The 21,977-nt window shown below is 40.0% G+C and overlaps 1 protein-coding gene across 1 annotated transcript; it reads right to left on the bottom strand.

Moving 5' to 3' along the window:
- Positions 1-4,454: 4,454 nt before the first annotated feature.
- Positions 4,455-6,861, bottom strand: hoxd12a (homeobox D12a; the record flags this gene model as incomplete). The annotated part of the gene is made up of 2 exons (XM_084362897.1): positions 4,455-5,722; positions 6,297-6,861. 2 exons carry the CDS (start codon positions 6,859-6,861, stop codon positions 5,484-5,486), a joined length of 804 nt encoding a protein of 267 aa, XP_084219023.1. The 3' UTR covers positions 4,455-5,483.
- Between the last annotated feature and the right edge of the window lie 15,116 nt (positions 6,862-21,977).

The raw sequence follows: 21,977 nt of genomic DNA, 5'->3' as shown, positions 1-21,977 counted from the left end.
TAAAAACTGTCCGGAGAAACTCATGTGAGCGCATGCAAGAGACTTCATTGGCTGCCTGGCTGCAGAGGAAACTCCTCTCCAGCCTTCTTGCCCTATAGCTCACAGAAAGAAAAAAAAAAGAGAAGACATTTGTGAACCACCGCTGGAATATTTAATTGAAAGCTTTACAGCAGCATCATCTTCGCCGCGTATTGACGCGTAATGACAGCCGCACACGCGCGTACCCGTCGATAAATCTGCGCGCTTTGGAGCAATCATCGCGGCGGCTGTAGCAACAGTTAGGTGGGGGAACATTGAAGTTGACCTCGGCGTTTAACGCAAAGCTCCAGGAGAATGGCACCGAGGCCACCGCGGCTGCTGCACTTCCGCTGCACCGTTGAGCACGAGAAGGCCGCACAGTTATTATATTCACAAGCGGCTCATTAAATTAGTTTTTACGCAGATAAATTTGAGGGTTCACTGCGCGCGATCAGTGCGCGGGGTGTCGGATGGAGGAGGTTTAAACACACACAAACAAACGCAGCGGGGGAAATGTGAGAATTCATTATGAGATACAGTCATCCTCCTCCACCCTGCAGCACGTGGAAGATAGAAAATCACAAAACTACTCTGCTATAACTCATTGAATTATACATCCCATTACAAACAGAGCCCATGTGTGCGTCAGCGCCACAATCAGAATATTCAAACATGTTCTGCTGCTGTTTATTTAATAATAATAATAATAATAAATGCAGATGCACACGGCCAGATAAAGCAGCCCACGGTGTTTGCTATAAGTTGATTTTGGATGCCACAAAAAAACCAAGCAGTCCATCACTGAGCACATTCAAGCATGGCCAAGTCCAAAACAACTGGCTTTGACCGTCTGTGGTCTAGGTGATGTCCACCAAGCATTCACCAACAAGCCTCTGCGCCCAAATCATTTTATTGCACGAAGGCTGCAGCAGCCGTGCCTGCAGCGTTCAGGGCCTCCTCTCGGTGCTCCAAACGCGGAGTTAAAACACTGGTGAGCGGATATTTCTTCAAGCCTCCATCAATATTTTTGTTTGCCTTCTGTGAGTATGATGTTTTATGTTTTTTGTGCAGCTCGCGGGGAAGTAGAGGAGGCGAAGTTAAATATTTAGAGAAAATCCGGATCACAGTATTATCAGTCAAACTGTGCAGCCAAAGTAGGAATGCAGCTCAGACTTGAAGGCCAGTGTTGCGTTCAGAGGACACACAGTGGATTCTTCACAGCTTTAAAAGCCTGAAGGTCACACGCAATGTGGAAGTAGCTTAAAAGCGACTGGGTTTATTGTTATTGGGGGTAAAATCACCTCTGTGGTCGGGCTCTCTGTGCTCAGCTCTTTCCCACACTTCACGTTTAAACCCCCTCCTCGGGCAGCCGACAACATGTGCAACGTTTAGAACAAAAATGTGGATTTATTCACAAATTTAAGAAGGAAAAGTGGATATTTCTTTGAAACGCAACAACCCACAGAACACAAAAACGCATATTTACGCATCACCCACAGTCAGCAGTGTTGTGGTGAAATGTTAGAGTGTGAGGCTCGTACGAGACGTTATTAGTTTGTTATCAAACAGACAAGAAGGAAAAGTTGAAGCGACCTGTTGCTGTGACTTCTTTTATCGTCTCGACTGAACTTTTGGTGTGAGGCGTTTTTAAAGTTGGAATTCTTTATTATGATTGTCCTTGTTATTTTATTTTTACTGCACTTTTCCATTAAAATATTGTGTAATGTTTAATTTTAACACTCATAATAATAATAATAAACAATAATGCATTTTATTTTTGCGGCACTATTCAAAACATAAAACAAAACAAGAGTTGCTTTGCGTAGTTGAGCCAGGAACACAAAAAAATGTCAGTAAAGCAATGAAATAAAATCAGACGTTTAAAATACAACAAGAATAAAATGGATATAAAATGGAAATAAAATAATCTCCCGAGCTTTAACTGTAACAATCACTAATTCATGCGCTCGGCAGACGCACTTTAACTCACTCGCGTTTTACATTTCGATATTTCACATTTCAAATGGCACTGAAGTCCTGAGTCACCAAACTTGAATTTAACTTTAACTGTCGCTGCTGCTGTGCCAATTTTTTTTTTTTTTTTCGTGCGCAATAATAGATGGACACGCACTTTATCCATCCTGAGGGAAATCTGGGCATCCAGTAGCTTAACACGATGCACGCAAGGATGTAAGGATAAAAATAGAAATAGGAATATAAGACTAGAAACATGAATACGAGGAATAAAACACAGTGATGAAGTCCAGCCACAACTCCAGACAAAGAATCGTCCTTATAATGTCACAGTTTTAATAATTATATAAGAGAAAACACCTCTAAATTCCACTTATTGGTTATATAATTAGACATTAAGTCAAACCAATTCCTATATGCTGAAATAGAAGTAGCTTTTGTGGGGCAAGTAGCAAATGCACAGCCTACTAACTTGACCTTAACTTTGTTTTGGCGCCCCCACTTTTTTTAAGTAGGCTGAGCTGTATGACGCTGTCTGGCTGCGTTTGGCAGTAAAGCAATAAAGCAACAAAAAGTGGAAGAAAACGTCTCAGAAAAACTCGCTGCAACCATTCAAAATAGTCCGAGTAATAAAATCTAACAGCTAGTGGGTGAAACTTGTTGTGTGGGGAGGATTGGAAACTGAGAAGGACAGGCACACCTCGAGTTGGGAGCACAACAGGCCCGCGGCGCGTTATATGAGCGACATGTGTGTAGATTGTGTGCAAAGTGATACGCAGAAAACGCAGCAGAGTTGCGCCAATAAAAAAAGGGACACATTTAGCCTAAACTGCTCCACAAAATAAAAGAGCAAAAGTGGAATTTTAAAAAAACAACGGAGACCTGCAGCAGCCACTGATGGAAGAAACATCTCTTCACGTTTCATTACGAATTACTGGGTTTGAAATGTATCTCTGACTTTCATGAACCTTTAATATGGCTGCAGTGTTATGTGCTGCAGACAGTTGCAGTGGTGATGACGCGATGATGACGTAATGGGAGGGCCCATTATTAGATCCACTCTCTTGATGTTTCACGTGTGCTGCTCTGTCTGTGGTCGGTAGGTCCATCTCCGGAACCACTTGTGACCTGCAGCCTTCGACTCAAATAACAACCACAATGTGAAATCAATATGATGATAATAATGTTTAAAGAATGACGCAGGTAGATGTGCGCAGAACACATGCACCAACAGATCCAGCCTCCTGACTAATCCGACGCTATTTCCAGGATTGTTTATCGATTTGAACTGTTCCTGAGAAATAAACTGAATAACGCGCACAGCTGATTCTGTTTCTGTCTTATACACTGCTTTAAATATCACTGATGGAATTAAAAAGGATGCATACATGACTTTTGAATTACACCAGATCCATTTGGCCACAGTAACCTCCCACTGACGAGTGGAGGCTTTGCCTGTTGGTAGGAGCTGCTGCTGTGTTGTATAGTCACCATAAGAAGGAATTACGCATCTGCGCCGGGTAGGGAAAATCTTAAAAAGTAGGCACACTAGAACATGTAAAGAATAGAAAGTACGCACTCAACACTTAAAAACAATGTGTCAATGTGGCACCAATGCAATACAGGGTTTATTTTACGCAGTAGTAACGTGTTGTTTTGTTCCAGTAACCAAACAACAACGTCTTTACATGAAACCAACACTGTGTCGTTCCATCCCACTGGTAATGGGTCAAGTTAACCCAGTACTGCGCCGGTGTTATATTAACCTCACACTGGGTGAATTTTTAACCAGCTGTTTGTTGGTGCGTAAATGTGATGATAAAGTCCACTCATCGCGCTTTGGCTGAATATTTATCATGTATTTTGTACAAATGTACAACTAAAAGTAAAAATGGATGTTTGTGACGTGAATCTGTTAAATTGTGCGATAATTTAGGTGATTTTTATTTTTCTGATTGTGAAAATATTAGGATGATGTAGTTTTGAAGCTGCTCGACAGAGATAAATACAGATGTTAACTACAGATGTTGCTGAACGACTGCAGCACATTTCATCTCACAATTAGGCGAGGATCGCTCCCTCAGACAGAGTGTGCATAAAGGCAACAAATATTCTCCTTCCATGCATTGATCGATTTAAAAAATGGCGAATTTTCTGTTCTACCTCAAGTGAAAGGTAACAACACTACGAAGAATAAAAACAGGTATTTTCAGTAAACCCTCTCGACTTGTATTTTTAAATCATTCCCTAAATTTAGTAGAAAAGATGCAGAGTTCTGACGCCTTCACATATTCCAACAATTCATGATCGATTTGTGAGCGACGGACTGAACAATCGTGATAATACAACCGCAGTGTACTTCAAACTTGGTGCCTGTATACGACCAAAAGACACAAAATGAGTGAAATGATGCGCATGTCATTTAAAAATGATCTTTATTTACACATGTATTAATCTGGAGGTTGCATTTACATTTACAAAAAACTCTTATCCGTGCGTAAAAGTGAGGCTGGTGGTCCATGGTCCGATTCCGTCCATCATGCGTTCTGGAAATTTTTATAAATCAGTTCCATCCAAAGTATAAAGTGGAATATTCTTTAATGAATTATGTATTTATAAAGACTGGATCCGCAGAGCAGGACTGATTCTGACGCATCAGATCTGTGACTGTTCAGTATTACATTCACGTTTGCATGGCAACACAAACCCACAGCTGACAACAACATTTAATACAATTAGAATGTAGTTTGAACCAACGCCAGATGAATATTTAACATCGCAAACTCTTGTCCTGCAGACATCTGAAGTCAAAGCCTCCGACAATAAATGCGGCGCGGTTGGTTTTCCTCGGCACGACGCGGCCGCACCGAACAAAAGAAACGCCACTTTTCGTATTTAACTGGATTCACAATCAATTTGGGGGAAATCAGGCATTTATTGAACGACAGTAATTAGGAAATAGACATGCAGTTAGAATATATTTTTGCGATACTGACTTCTGTTCGTCCGTAAACATGAACTTGACTGTTTGCCTCCACATTAGGCCTGCACCACATGCGCAGGCCATCATACAGAATACACAAAAAACATATAGAATCACATTCCTGTTTAAATAGGCCTGAAATCTGAGCTGCATATGAAATAGTAAGGTTTAAAGGTTTGTCTTTATCCGGCGGCTGCAGGCCAACAAGGAGCCAGGGCCTGCTGCGCATTTGGAGACCAGATAAGTAGAATTTACTGCATCTCGACCTGCAGACATTCCTTTATTAATATGAATATGACTGAAGGTTTGTCTCTGGATAAAAATGTAGCCTATTATCTGACAGGAATATAAACATTTTACACATATTCATAAATACAAGTCCGAGCCACAAACCGAAAGGGGCGTGTGGAGTGTGTGCTGCAACATTCATAGTATAGCTACAACATATCATCTGTGCGCTGCTGCTGCTGCTGCTGCTGCTGCTGGTCACGATCAAGTCCAAAGGTCATCAGTACGTAGAGAAGGCCTGGTCGCGCATCATCAGTCGCTTCTTCTTCATCCTGCGGTTCTGAAACCAGATTTTCACCTGTTGGTCGCTCAGGTCCAGTCTGTCCGACAGCTCCTTTCGTTTCTGTCTGTTGATGAATTCATTCATCAGGAATTCATTCTCAAGTTCAGCCAGCTGTGACTTCGAGTAGGGCTTTCTCTTCTTTCTGGTTTTGGCTTGTGACGAGCACCACGGGGCACCTGGAGGGAGCGGAGGGAGAAGCAGGTTTTATACTTTAAATTAACACCGACTTCAGCCACAGTGGTGGAAAGCAGAAGGCAAAGAGCTGCTCCCTTTACCAAGAATCGCTGCTCATATTTTACAAAGCTAGAAACGGTTTAATGCTGCATTTATAGAAGCTCAAAGCGCTCGAATAAGAGAGAAGTAGGGCAGATATGACCATGAACCCCACACACAGTAGCCTCTGTTAGGACATTATGGGAATGTTAAAATAGTAATGACACCACAGGAGATATAAACTGATCATAAAATAGTCCGACAGTCATAAGAACTCACATGATGTCACACACAAACTGCCAGCTCTCCATTCAACTCCAATATAATAATATTCGCTTGTGGAAACTGGTTAGTCTTTTATAACGACGTGATAAAAAGAGACTCAGCGTGAAATTAGATGAAAACAAGAAATAAAATATGTGTATATGCCTGGTAGATGATAAATATTCAGTGTTAGAGTGGGTTTGTAAAAGCAATACAAACAGGGAATCACTGAAGTGACACAGAGGAGTTGTTGTGTAAAATAAGATACATAACCTTCTGCAAAACTCGTCCTGGAGCATGTGTGACTCGATGATGGGTGCTCCTGTTTGGTGGCGTTCACACTCAGCGATCCTGCCGAATCCGGATCGAGCTGCTGGGCCGCAGAACCGTGAGACCGGCTCCCCAAATCTGAGTAACCACCGCGCTCACTGGCGGCCCCGTGCTCCCCGGCGTAAACTTCATCCTGCCTGCTGCTAGACTCCTCCGCCTTCGCGCTCTGGAAGCACCGAGCTGACTCCTCCAAATGCGCCTTGGCGTGGCCGCCGGGGGAGTTGGAGTTTATAGACAGCGAGTTGGACAGAAACGGCGGACAGTAGCCTCCGAAGGCGCGGCTCTGTGGTGGCGGCGGCGCTGCTGCCGCCGGTCCAGACGTGCACGAACTTGAGGAAGTCCACGGGAGCGTGCACACCTCTCTCCTGTTGTAGGGGAGCTGATGCAGCCCGGGTATGTGGGCTCCATTACCCCGCAAGTTGGAGAAATAGAGCGAGTCAGGGGGCGCAAAATTCAAGAGAGAACCAACATAGCCGGGATTTAAAGGATTCCGCTCACACATTTCCATGGAGCTTTCCTCAAGCGCTTCTTGCAAGCCCTTTAGCAACTCCTGAAGAATAAAGGGTAGGTAATTGTTGATTTGTTAATACACCGTCACGTGATATGCAAAATATGTTGTTCCGCCCCACCCTTGCTCTCAATACTGCAAAGCAAAAAATACTCCATGAGGAAATATTTTGTTATTGGGTGGGGTGAGGGGGGCGAGGGTATACATTCTACACATCTGTCCGTAGACAGGAATACCTCAGGAAGATTTGGCTTTCGTGCAGGCTTTTTTTTCTTTTTGGTGTCATTGTGCTGTGGCAAGAAGAACAGCAAGGTGACACCGCTGAGGACCGGCCCACACAGTCTATGAGGGTAAATGAAGGGCCTTAAACGCACCACAGGAGACACGAGGCAAAGCACGGCCGCGTTCATGGGCTTCATTAAACACTTTGGGTGGACAAATCTAATAATTATACAGAATAATTTGGAGATATAACGTTAGTAAAAGAAAATACACACTTGATAGATACATAGACAGACAGACAGACAGACAGACAGATAGATAGATAGATAGATAGATAGATAGATAGATAGATAGATAGATAGATAGATAGATAGATGGATATCCATGACATCAATAAATCAAACGAAAAATCCCCTTATCTCACATGCAATCTCAAAAACAATGCAGCATTATAACCCTCACACAAATACCATTCATTGTATTCAATATATTATTGGTGCCCTGGAGGTGTTGCCTCTCGTGTTGTCACTCCGTTGTAAACAGTGCAGCCTTTATTTGTGCAGCCTCGGAGCTATGGGCTGGAAACAACATATGAGCAGCACATACTGAAACATACAGTTTGTCTCCTCTTCTTGTTTCTTTGAAGTAACTCCATAACCCGCTTAAAAATAGCCCATAACTCGCCTTTATTTAGTTTGAAAACTGGCTGTTTACCACCTGCAGCTTTCTTTATAGACATCATTGTCTTGTACTTCTAAGGCCATATCTAAAATCAGCTAAACCTACCAGAGCGTTTTAGGTTGATAATAGCTTATATATTAAAAAAAACAGGAACTTTACTATTATCCGGAGTGAAGAAAGGGACCTTTAGGCAATAAAAGCTTCTGTATTGCTCCCCTACTGTACAGTAACGACCGTGAATCTCTCAAGTGAGATGTTAGAAACCTCGAAATGATTAGACTATCGTTTTTATTTAAAACACAATCAAATTTGAAGGATTCAAATGCTTTACTGTCATATGCAAGAAATAAACCAATACATCAATACAATATAATTCTTACTTCACTGTCTCTAAACAGTGGCGTCAATTAACTTGTTTTAAATATGGCCTACTCGAGACGAATAAAAGGATACAAATTACGCACATCCATATCTAACCAACGCGCAGCACAATCTGATATCGCTTTGTTGGGGCTGTCAGTACATCATAGTTAATGTTGCTCCAGGTCCGTCATTGAATCTGACGAACCACGTTTTTGTGATTGTAAGTTTTGAGACTCGCAGGGAGGAAAGAGCGGAAAAAATACGCACACGGGAGAAGTTATTCTCTCAAACACGTGCGTAAAGTGGTGAAATGATCTATTTTAACCCAAACCATGTTTACCTAAAAATAACCAAGTACTTTTCTTGCCCCAAACAAAGTATTCTAGTTCTGTAAATACATACAGAGGCGGGATTTTGAATTTTTAAAGTACTGCGTAAATGTATCCAAGTCCAAGTGCACTTTACCAACAGCGATTACTACCACATGTCGTCAGTGCTGTCTTCAGGAAATATATTCACATATATCCACATAATCAGCCTGTATCTGATCAACTGGGTATCGCGATAATATACAATAATACATCTCAGAGCCTACCGAGAATAAACCTAAGCAAACCTACATTTTGACATTTTGTTGTCGTACTGGAGTTTTTTTTTCTTTTTTCCATTTGTGTATCTGTCTCTCTCTCTCTTTCTCAGTGTGTGTGTGTGTGTGTGTGTGTGTGTGTGTGTGTGTGTGTGTGTGTGTGTGTGTGTGCGCGTGTGTGTTCAAATACATTGACAGGGGGTCCCTGATCACTTCAGAGACACTAAAATACAGACAGTTTGGATTCCTTATGATAAAAGTGTGTCCATGTTTATTTATATTTATCAGAGTCATCACCCCAAACAGACTCAAGTGATGTTAGACTGGTTGAAACAGGCCAACAGTCTCAAAGTCGCATTATTAGGTAATCCTTAAAATATGAGCAATTGCAGCTGCAGTCCAATAGGTGGCACTACAAGTTCATATATGGCCTCCATCCTGCAGTGCTGTCTGTGCTCCTTTCATTGTTTGTCAGTGGCTTAATTCTGCAATTAAACATCAGCAGCCTTCTCAGTCATCAGTGGAGCTGTGGGGATTTACTGCTACGTGATAAAACCACCGCAGGAAAATAACCGTCAAGGGTGAAACAAAGTATGAAAATTACATCTGCTGCAAATCAGTCCTCTAAATATGCCTGTTGAGAATGAATGCGCCGAGTACGTTTAAATAAAGAAAACAAGAAACGTGTGCAGTAATATCGACACTTATATTAGAGATGAAAAAGAAACTAATGAAAAGGTTTTTAAAAAATGAAATAATACCAATACAACAAGTGTTTAAAACGGAAATATTTGAATAGAACAGACAGGCTGAGTCTACTTATGCTACTTAAACACGAGAGGGGGAAAAGAAACACACATAACTGCAACTAGGAGCAAATACAAGCAAATCATTTAAAAGCTTTTTTGAATCTGCTGCGTCCGATTTGTTTAGAAAACTGAGCTTTTAAATATTCAGTCTGTATGCAAAAGTTAATATAATGTTTTATAATATTTAAGTTTAACTAACTGACGTATAAAACGTGTCTGAATCGCTTGTGACCCTTCAAAATAAAAGAAAATCAACAGCGATATGAATTGAATAAAAGAAGTGTATCACATCAGAATACCTGTGAACAGACTCATTCATAATTAAGTAAATGCAGATAAAATAATGGTTAATCTTAACAGAAACTTACTGTTAGTCACAACTGGCCGGTGTGCGTCACTTTAATCTGTATCTTCTTCTCAAAACGTGACGTTTGATCACACACTGTGCAGATCTCCTGGAGGCCGAGCGGACATTTAATTATGAGCGAGAGATGTTTAAAGACAAAATCATTTCTATTCACATACATCAAAATCAGAAGAAGTTTGTATTTGGGACGTGCAGGCTTAAAGTGTCGCTGCGTAAAGTTGAGCCTGCACGCTGTATGAAGCCTGATGTCACAGAGGTAGACGGGTTCACACAATTAGAAAATTAGGAGAAGTTTTAGTGTTCAGTTTTAGTGTCATTTACTGCTCTTCGTCCTTCATGTTTAGGGTGTCAGGAGCCAAATTGCGGAGCTTCGGTCTGGTTGTTTTCCAGGCCCTTTGAAGGAAGCTATCCGCCGTCTATTGTCCTTGGTAATAAACTTGCTGCTTCCCTCGTTCAAGTTCTCTGGGCTGAGAAATGTTGCCTTGAATCTCCCAAGTGTTGAAATCTCAACAGCGTTTGGAGTCAGCAGAAGTCAAAGTGGGCTCATAGTGAAATTTCATTCGATATAATTGACACAGAGGGTAGGCTCATCTTATTTCCTGTCTCCTAAAAATGTTAAATACAAACGATCGGGTGATAACAAGCATGAAAACACAGTCTGGCAAATTATTTTATGTCATAATTTTGTCCTTTTGTAAGAGAAATCTGAAAGGTCTCTTCGTCTTTCAGGTACAAACTTATCAAAAAGTAACAGACCGGAGGCTGCAGGCCCTCAGAGGGTTTTACAGAGCAGGTTTACAGATGTGTGTAACATTTTCGGATTTACCTGTTTGTCGAGTATATTCAGTTCTTTCAGGTCTACTTTTCGAAACGAACATTTTTTTGTTGTTTGGTTGAGGATACGAGAAATGTGCCATAGAAATGACAGCATCGAAACGACATCACTCTTTACAAAAATTTAGAAAAAGCGACGAGTGATGATTTCACCTGGAGGCATCTGAACTGTGACATATTAATTAAATCCCTCGGTTTAAATATTTCACACGAGCTTCAGGAGTCTGCGCAACTTTCAGAGTGAAGATCCGAAATTAAACTGTGAAGCCGACTCATCACACTTTGGGACGAAGTTATTCTCCTCGGCACTTGCATGGAAAGTGTCGGTGAAATAGTCTGAATTTATTATAGAAATTCAAAGCAAAGTAACCATCGGTTACACTTTTAACATGTTTGCACCAGCGAAAAACCACAACACAACATGTCGTGTTTAATTAAGGAAGTATTTCTTAAAAATAACCACGATTTTAAGATTTAAAATTAGTGGAGAGAAGTTGTTTTTTTAAGGGACCAGGAAATAAAGACAACTTGAATGAATCAACAACAAGTCGCTCCACAATAAGTCTGACTCCAGGACTAAAGATACTAATACGAGGCACAGGGTCATTTATTAAATAACACGGGGCTTACATAACGAAATGAGACTTCTTAACGTCATTCCAGCTACACAAACACATACATGCACTTATTAATAAAGAAATATCGGCCTGTCGACATAAACATTTAGTACTTCTTTTGCGTTGTATGTGAAACAGCAGCAAAAACACGGTGATGATAGTGTGCTCGACATCTGGAGACACTGTCACTGTAATAAATCGAGATTAAACGCTAAAATAGTCAAAATCTGTACTAAGAGAACTTTATAATGAACTGCACACAACTCAATTATCCACATTTATTTATAATTATTTACACACAATAAAGATTATTCTGTATCTCTAGCTATTGTTGAGCTTGCTCAAGTGTACACACAGGCTTACTGAGTAGTTAGTTACTTTGTCGTCACTTACCCATCAGTGTCTCACAAAGCAGAAAGTAAGGTCCAGGTACACGTTTTTTAAATAGCGTTTAAAAAAGTAACGAGTAGCGTTTTTACACCGAATGGATCCACATTTGGTTTCTTGATAGCAAAACTGAGGAAACAGGAAAACGATCGGCGACATTTCGTCAGTGAATGTTCACTGTAAAGAAACATGAGTTAATGTTCAAACACTTGAACACACCTGACTATCGTTTATCACTATGCAGCAGTCAAATGTGTTGAACAGCTATCCCGAGAATAATGACACTCAGCGACTCATTAGTGAACTATGTGCAGCTCATTTTACCGAAAATGGGGAAATGTAGCCCACTGAAGTCTACCTGAGATCAAATATAAAGCAGTTAGATTACAGATGCAAACACTGACTACTTATTTCCACTGTTATGGCAATCACACTAATAATACATACAATTTATTCACACAATATACAACTTAAAAGGCGCATTGCCACTCAAGGTCACCTTACATCATAAAGATAGTCAGCCAAACAACAAAGCACCAATAACTGAACATGTAAGACGAAAATATACAATAAGCAACGACATCAGTCCAGATAACTGCTAACTGAGATGTTGTAAATCTAACTCTATATTGTAATTATCAGATGTAATACTGCATCGTGCCCAGGGCAGCAATTAGTTTGGTCCCTGTCCTTTTATTTGGTTTGTGTGCATTCACAACGTGACGCCACTAGATGGCCCTCTCACTCAAGGAAAGAAGTCTGCAGGCCAGCAGAGCCAGAAGTGTCTTAACGAAGCAGCAGCTTCATTTAGCACTCAGCACTGAAACATGTGGTGAGTGAGCAGGTTCACTGTCTGTGGGGGCTGACAAGCCAAAGCAAGGGGAACCTTCTCTTCTGCACAGACACAATATGCTTTCATGTCCCTTATTACTAATACAGCCTTGTGCCAATGTGCTTTAATGACAGTTGTTTTTTTATATAAAAACTGTATCAACATCATTCAATGAGCTCTCAAGGCTGACTGGCAGCTCAAGTGTTATTAATAAGTGGTATTAAGAATCTCAGAAATGTTTCTACCAGATGTACATTTGCACATTTTTATTTTATTTATTTATTTATTCTTATCAGGGTCAGTTGGAGAAAAAACAAACAGTGTAACAAGTTACAATAACAAGTAACCTGTTGAAACCTCTGTCCCAGATGTGTTGCATTTAGGATTTGTAGCCTGCGACCCCTGTCCACGGTCGGGCTTTTCTACTCAGAGTTGACATTGTGTTGAAGATATCGTGTTGAAATATTACTTAAGTAAAAGTATGTCACTCATACAAATAGTACCTGAGTAAAAGTAAGTATCTGATATGAAATGTACATTATTTGCCTTCAAAATGTAAAATAACAAGCATTGAATGGTGACTTATATACCATTTTAATATGCAAATATAACATGTATTAAATTCTGCCAGGTCTGCAGGTGATGAATGTGTCACATGTGGCTCGCCTGATGGCTCAATGGGACTAACAATCAATAACGAAAAATCCAGCCCAGTGGCAGACCGAAAAGCATAGTGAAAGTGAGGTTTATAGAGAACCAATCTATATGCGGATACATTTTTTCTACAGCCATTACACTGTGCAACCAGTATTTACTCCAGAATTATAAGTTAAAACAAAAAAGTTGTATATTGGCAGTTGAAATTATTGTCATTTGAATTTATAGACCAATTTGATACTTAAATGCGGCATTTTACTGACAGTATGATTTAAAGTAACATTTCTTTCCCCCTTTCTTCTTCTTCTACAGTGTAGTGTAATATAACCATATGTAAGTAGTTAGTGGTTAATGACAGCTGGTAATAAGTACTGAGATGTTGAAGACTCTAATCAAAATGTGAAGGAATCATACATGAATGGTTAAAACATATACTGCTCTGCACTAGTTGATTAAACATGCACCTATTGATCGATTGATGATTAAACTACCGTATTGCGTTAACTTGGAATAAAATGTAGCCACAAATGTAAGAGTGAAATCATGTAACCAGATACACCACACTTTTATTATTTTTTTAAATGCAGTACAAAGAGTGATCAAAGCTAATGGGATATATTCAGAGGGAAACTTGTATAAAAAGCTAAGGCCAGAGTCACTAACAACTAATGGTGTATTCTGAGGAAAGTGCCTTTCTGCCTTTCTGAGGAAAGTTATTTCTAATAATCAATGGCAGGACATGGGCAGGTCCATTGCAAAACTCAGGACTTTCCAAGGGAAAATACCCGCGTCAGCAGCTTTGGCTCTGAAGCCACATGTAATCTGCAAAGTAACCAGTGACTTAATTCTGACACTAATTCTGATTTGCCTTCAAAATGTAAAATAACAAGCATTGTATGGTGACTGATAACCAAACAATAACCAACGGCAGGACATGGGCAGGTTCATTGGAAAGCTCAGGACTTTCCCAGGGAAAATACCCACATTAGCAGGAAGAGTAAAGAGTGGTTGAGACCAAAAGACGTTGCCCAGTTTTAAGGCTTAAAGGAAGACATCAAATGTATTAGATCAGATCAGTTGTTTATGGACATTGTCTGTGTATGATCTCAGCTTACTGCTGGCAATAAAAGCTCAACTGCACTCAGCTTTTGAGGACTCCCGTTGAGTACTTCCTTTTTTATTTTTTTATTGGACCTTTTTTGAAACTGAAAAACCTTTTCGAACAAACAAAGAAGAAGAAGTCGAGACACGACAACAGACAAGACATGACTTACCCAGAACATGTCCGCTTGAGGTAATGTAATCAGGAGTGTTTATACAATTCATAGATATTGTTTCTTATTTAAAAATGTGGCTGGAGGAAGAAAAAATATTGACCAACCACATAAGTATGTCATGTAGAGTTAGGTTAGCGAGTTAAGAGTTTCTATTTAAAATTGTACACAGGTATTATTACCCCTGTTAAAGCTAATATCTAATTCATTTCCAACTGTAAACAACAGATGCACTTTTTGTGTTTGTGAGGGGAAACTATTAAGCATAAGCCTTTTTTTGTCATAGTTTTGTAGGTGAAACTGCCTCAGAAGCTGTCACAGAAGATGAGACACAACACAACTGCATGAAGAGACTGCGATCCAGCTGGCATGCCATTCTGATCGGGGTTCTGATGACGCTCCTCTGTGTTGTGACCAGCTACCTCTTCATTCAAGAGCTTCAAATAAAGAACAGCCACCTGAAGCCACTCCTGAACTCCACTAATCAAAACTCCAGCGAGTGTGGCCATATGACACTGCTCATTGACGCAATGCTGTACAACTTCACCTCGTTGTCTGCTGAAAAGACCAAGCTGAGCCTGCTCCTGAAGAACATATCGCAAGAAAAAGCTCAGTTGAGCCTGGACCTGAAGAACACGTTGCAAGACAAGACACAGTTGGAAGAGGAGAGCAGAGAACTGTTTCTCAATGCAACAATTGAACAAGAAGTCAATAAACGGCAGCAATCAATCCTGTTCTCCAGCAAGCTGTCCTTCCTCTGGCGACTCTGCGACAGGAACACACTGCAGTGTTCACGCTGCCTGCCTGGCTGGGTCGAGCACGCTTCACGCTGCTTCTTGCTTTCCAAAGACACAAAGAAGTGGGAAAAGGCTCGCAGGGATTGTCTCAACATGGGGGCTGACATGGCCGTGGTTCTGAATGCCGATGACCAGGCATTCTTGACCAACATGACATTTCAGTTTGTACAGCAGCACCCTGGAAAGCGGTTCCATTCAGCGTGGATTGGGTTGCAGGACATGGTGATGGAGAACGACTTCTTCTGGGTCAATGGGCAAAGAATCCATCCAAATATGACTTATTGGATGAGTGGTGAGCCAAACAATATCGTGGCCTCCTGGGACAACAGCGGAATGGGACAGGACTGTGTTGCAATTGTCCCACCAACAAGCACCGAGACGCAGGATTGGTTGAACTCCTGGGATGATATCATTTGTGCTGGCGAACGGCACTACCTGTGTGAAACCACAGCTCTCAGTGTGGCCTGAGTGACTGGGATGATGTGCTTTTGTGTTGTTTTCTGTTTTGAATTTGTAACCAATTCTTATTTTTTTATTATTTTTTTTAAGTGTAGCTTGCTTAAACAACTGAACTATATGGGGACTTGTTTTAAAACGTTGAAATATTACCGGAGAAAAAACATAAGTGGCTCATTACAGCTCGTCCGGTGTAATCCAAGTCTTCAAAAGCCCAGAGACCCACAGTTGATTTGAAAGTACGTTTTTTAAACTCTTTTTAAAGCCAAAATCGTCACTGAAGCTGCTAAGCTAAAAGCATTTGCGCACACCAAGTGGATACATGGACCGTGTGTTGAGGTTGTCAATATTGTCTTTTGATGAGCTACATGGAGCTATTTTGTGATGATGAGAGGCCAAATTGATTTGAAAAGCTAATATTAACAACCTCATCATAAGTTCAAAATAGTGTAGTGCACCCACATGGTGTGCGTTAATGCTTTTAGCATAGCAGCTACAGTGAAGATTTTGGCTTTAAACGGGGGGAAATAACGTCTTTTCAAATCAATTTGGGACCTCGGGGCTCCTGGAGACAAGGATTAAGATACTTTTAATTACTTTTAAGGCACTGCATATCTTAACTCTACTCTACATAGCTACTCACCGCTTACACCACCTCTTAGATCATCCAACCAGAATCTCTTGGCTATACCACATACAGAACTGCTCTTCTGAAGTCTTAGCACCCAGACTATGAACAATTAGATCAGCTGAATCCCTTGTTTGTTTCAAAAAACTCTTAAAAACACACTTTTTAAATCTGGCTTTTAAAGGATCTTAACCCTGTGGTTATGTTTTCCTCTGTGACTCCATTTTCCAAACACAGACAGACACACAAACACTATCTGCACTGATAAAGAGGCACAGTAGTCGCAAGCTGAAACTAGATGACTGGGTGGTTTCAGCTGTTAAGACATGTACAGTCTGCTGAGGGTTTGTGGAGTGGTGTTAACTGGCATCCAACCCAACATGGTGCAATGTTGTTGCAGAAGTAGAGTGGAAGTAGCTGAAAAAGGAAATACTCAAGTAAAGTACAAGCACCTCAAAATTGTACTTAAGTATAGTACTCAAGTAGCTGTACTTAGTTAAATTACATCGCCGTTTCTACTTTAAAAAAAGGTCATAACATATCATCATTACCCAGAATACATTAGTGTAAGGTCATTCTCACATATGTGAAGGGGTCAATACTTACATCACATTACAATCATTTCACGTGTTGTGTTTGTGTATGTGTGTACGTTACCTAATTCATCCCAATATGTGTGTATGTGCATAATATATGTGTGTGTTTATGTGTGTGTCGTTTATCTGTGTATCTGTTCTTTTATCTGTTTGTACTCGTCCACGTGCGAGATCAGTGATCACAGGTTTGTTTTTGTTTCAGCCGCTGTGTTGAAACTAAAATATTCAGCATGTATATAATGATGTGCCCTTACTTCAGCAGTTGTCCACACATACATAGCACATATCTCTCACTGGCTGACAGCAGTAGACAGATATGTTATGCATCCTGTAATGAGTAGGACTGTATGGGGATGAATGCAGAACGTGGAATTATTTTGCAGCCACATACTGTGTATTCAACAGTTGCACATAGTTTTACATACTGATATGAACCACAGCTTATTAGACACACATGTAAAGAGAGATGCAAATTGTGGTTCAGTAGTTATTTGACTCTAATTTTGAAGGAGTTCATGAAGTTGTTTGTGAAGTGACTGATCTCCATATCTACCCTACACATTTAATGTCCTCTTGACAGGTAGACTGTAATTGCTCATCTATAGTCCAAACAGAAGTCATCAAGAGACTAGTGGCCACTGTTTAGAGTAAAGACATGCAAACGGACAGCGTGGCACACAGACTCCAGTGATACACAACTCCAGTGCGGGAAATTATGTGGAAACATGTGGTAATAATAAGTATGTTTTATTTAGTAAAATGTCACAAAACTTGCAAAAAGCACAATGAATTGCTGCTTGTTTACATATTCCTGCTCAAAATAAACATTACTTTATCATTGGAAAGACAGTTGTGTGTCTATACTAACAAATAAGTATACAAATACTGTTGAAGAATATCACCTCTCTAAGTAGTTGTTACACTCAATGCAAATACATATCAGGGAGCTGGTATGGTTTTGAGGCTGAAAGGAGCCCCTCACAGAGATAAGAAGCCTTGAACTCACCCCTGAACAGACAAAGTGGCAGCCACCATGCTTCAAAGTTGAACCAAGTGCCATCAGTTGCAGTCCCTCTAATGGCCACTAGATGCTGCGTCCAACCACCCTGACTGTGTTGAAGTGGCTGAGAAACCATACAGTAGATGTGTGAATAATGAAATTAAAGATGGTTGCATTCAATTTAGCTCCTTCAGCTGCAGGGTCCTGGTGATGTGCAGATTGGATCACTGTCACACTGTCATTAATGGGCAACTTGAATAGAAAAGAGCCATCTTTAATATTTTTAGTAACACCTTGTGCTTTTCCTACTATGACAAGTCAAAATGTCTGTAGTAAAAAGGCTTATTGATCCGCTTTAAAGGGTTTTGTTGTAAATATTAAAATGGCCGTACACAGCCTTTTCTACACACACAGTCATGAGTTTAATTATTGTGTATACGTGTTCAGACTGAGCTCGACTGACATCCCCATTATTTCTCCTGTTAGCTTTGTTGCACCTTCATCATTCTCACAGGTAGATCGAAATATGACATCAGCTCGCCCACCTTCAATCTGAGCAGAGGTCCAATCAGCAGAGTAACAGAGAACATCTGCGTGGGTGTGCGGTGCCTTTCAGCCTTAAAGGGTAACTCCACCAATTTCGCATATGTGGAAAAAGTAGTATAAACCCTTTTGTGGCTCCAGAGGAAGCTGCATGTCATCTGATAAACTGCCTCCAGTGATGTCACTCAGTGGCTAAGTTGCGTTGTGGGTAATGTAGGCGGCAGGTTTTGAAAAGGAAGAAGAACGCATGGAATAAAAGAGGCGATATCTCTGATTCTGCTGTATCGATTGTGATCATTTGTTTTGAAACTGTCCAACAGTGTTACAGGAGTGCAATGCTAGACCAGTGGACTGCTTTTTAACATCTGGTGCCTACATTACCCACAATGCAAAGATGTTCATTTAAGAAAATGTTATTTTGTGTTATAGCTTTTATACTTTAATTTGTAACAACAGCTTCTTTAAGCTCAGCTGTGTGCCTTGCTGCAGCATTTATCTGCTTGAGGGCTTGGCTAGCTCACTATCATGCTGATTTCTATGGATTTACAGTAGCCGTCTAGTAGTTAGTCAGTCAAAGACTGCTGCTTTTTACTTTAATTCAATGTAACTGTTGCTAACTGCTGTAAGCTACTGTGTGCAACATTAACAGTAGCCTACTGTTCATTGTTGACAAATATAATGAATAGTGGATAGTATCAACATATTATTGCATCCATGTTTTCTGCTTCCTGTCTTGAAGATACTGCTTTTGTTGTTTACGTCTTAATGTGCTTTGTTTGTGTTTCTGAGCCCGTCACTTCGTCAGGTTTAGAACATCTTACCAAAGGATCGCAATCGAAAAATGAGACACTGCTACAGTTTTAGAAATGCTGATTAATGTGCATTGTCTTTATGATCAATTGGAATAAAATAATTAAATGTATGACTATCTTTTATGATCTCACCTCCTTGTGAAATCTGGCCAACTTTATAGATTTATACCTCTAGTAAAGAATAAGTGTATTTTCTATACACATTTTCCACTAGTGTTGATCATTTTTCACATGACACGTACATTACATTTCTTCATGGTTATTTAATTCCAAACATGGACAAATCAGAGTTGTTACCACAGAAAACAGGCTAAATGTAATAGTGAGATTTAACAAATTCTGCCCCAAAATGTTTCACTTCTGCTCTTTCCTCCCAGCCTGCTCCAGCATGGAGGCTGAAATGTGTGATCACCTACAGTGTGAGTGAAGAGAGAAAACCCTGCTGCTCCTATCATGAATCTACTCCCTATAAACCCAAATTCTCAGCATGTCATTAAAGTTTAATATGAAGCTTTTCATACTTTTGACTCCATGTGGCAGATGGGAGGTAACTGAAGTACAAGAACTGAAAACTGCTAAGTTAGAAACTGAGCGACCCAAACTTTTTCACTATTCAATATTTCTGCTCATTTTGTGATTCAGGCTGATTCTGTATGAATTCTCAAACTTTAAGGGTAACTCCACCAGTTTTACACATTGAAATGTGTTTACAGGTCTACAGGACCTAGTACAGGAGTACTACTGCAAATGTGATTTAAAAAAGTAGTATAAAGCCTTTTGCGGCTCCAGAGGAAGCTGCATGCAGTCTGATAAATTGCCTCTTGTGATGTCGCCCAGTCGCCAAGTTGCGATGTGAGTAATGCAGAGGCCAGGTTTCTGGTCTAGCATTGCACTCCTGTAACACTGCTGGCCTCATTATGGACAGTTTAAAAATAAATGATCAAAATCGATAAAGCAGAACCAGAGATGTCACCTTTTTTTCCCCTTTCTTTTCAAAACCAGGCGCCTATATTACCCACAATTCAACTCAGCCAGAGAGTGACATCACTGGAGGCGATTTATCAGGTTACATGCAGCTTCCTCTGGAGCCACAAAAGGCTTTATTCTACTTTTTTCACGAATGCAGTAGTACTCCCCAAGACCTGTGAACACACGTTAATGCATAAAATTAGTGGAGTTGCCCTTTAAGTTTAATATCCATAGACACCAACTGTTCCTGTTTAGACAAAGGCACATTGAGCTACTGTTGTGCTACTGTTCATCAATGAGACCCCTTCACTGAAATCTGTAAATATGCACTTTCACTGTTACACTGTTAAATGTTGATAAGTGAATATTTAGTATACTGTAGCTTAAGGAACTTAGTTATCTGTATATTTTGAACCAATATTCAGAAAATATGATGCTAATACTGGCGAGATGACTTTGCCACGTGAATGCAAACAATGTGCAATAAAAGGCATGATTTACAATAGAGCCTGACCAATTTGGGGCTGATACCGATATTAGGGAGTTTTTTTAGAAAAAAATCAGATTTTGATATAAAATGGCTGACATATGATCCCTCAGATGTGGTTATCGATCAAATATTTAATGGAGTCAGGATATTTTACAGTTAAACAATAAAAATTATCATCCAAAATGACATCTGTGAACTAAATCAGTAAACTCCAATCAAAACGTAATAATTTTAAATCACCCCAAGCATCGTTTTCTGCACTGTGTTCTTAAAAACATAAATGTTTTCATATCAGCCGATATCAACAACATATACTCCAATACTGATATATCTGGATAGGCCAATATCGGCTGGAAATATGGGCCAACCCATATATCTGTCGGGCTCTAATTTACAATTTTTTTTGTTTTTTTGTTGACCAATAGAAAAGCTGAGCAGAAGAATTTAATTTGATCTATCCTACTCAAAAATGTCAACTAAAGTAAAGTTTAGTCTATAGCTTAACTCAAGTACATTTTAAAAGTCTGAGACTATAAGATTATACAGTTGTCTGAGATGTGCAAATATCTCTTAAGGTGAAACTAACGTCATAGAAAGATTCATCAACTGCACAATTAATCCAGTACATGTATGCAAATTACCTCATTATATTTAATGTAAACTCTGGAAGCTTTAAGAGGAGACTGCACACCAGTGCCTTCACATGAAGTCATTTTATTCACTCAAACGACAATATTGTATTCATTGAACTTCGGTATCAGTCAGTAAACATTGCATTAATTGGTCTTATTATCCTGCAAGGTGTAAAACACGAGTCCCCAAAATAAGATTAGACGATCACTTTACATAAACACAGATTTTTGAACAAACGACTAAGTGGGCTGAAATATATTTAAATTAGCTGCATGCAGAGAGAGAAATTCAAGCTTCAGTAGGTCCTTATCCTGGTTCTGAAGCTTCATATTTGTCAATATTCAGTCTCATATTCTGTGTTTTCCCAGAGGGAAAGGCAGACAGCAGATTTTGTTCTGATTTGAATCTTATTATATTTCTCACCACTATTATAAAAATGTGGGGAGAAAGTGTTAGGGATACAAATCTCTGGTGCTGCAGCCGCTTCCAGCTCCTCCAAAATGGCTTTGCAGATGCCCAATTAAAATAAATATTTATATTATCTATCTATTCATTGCCTTATA

Source organism: Pagrus pagrus (assembly GCF_965226575.1).
Source record: "Pagrus pagrus genome assembly, chromosome: 9".
Taxonomy (NCBI): Eukaryota; Metazoa; Chordata; class Actinopteri; order Spariformes; family Sparidae; genus Pagrus; species Pagrus pagrus.
This window is presented reverse-complemented; position numbering and strand designations above follow the sequence as displayed.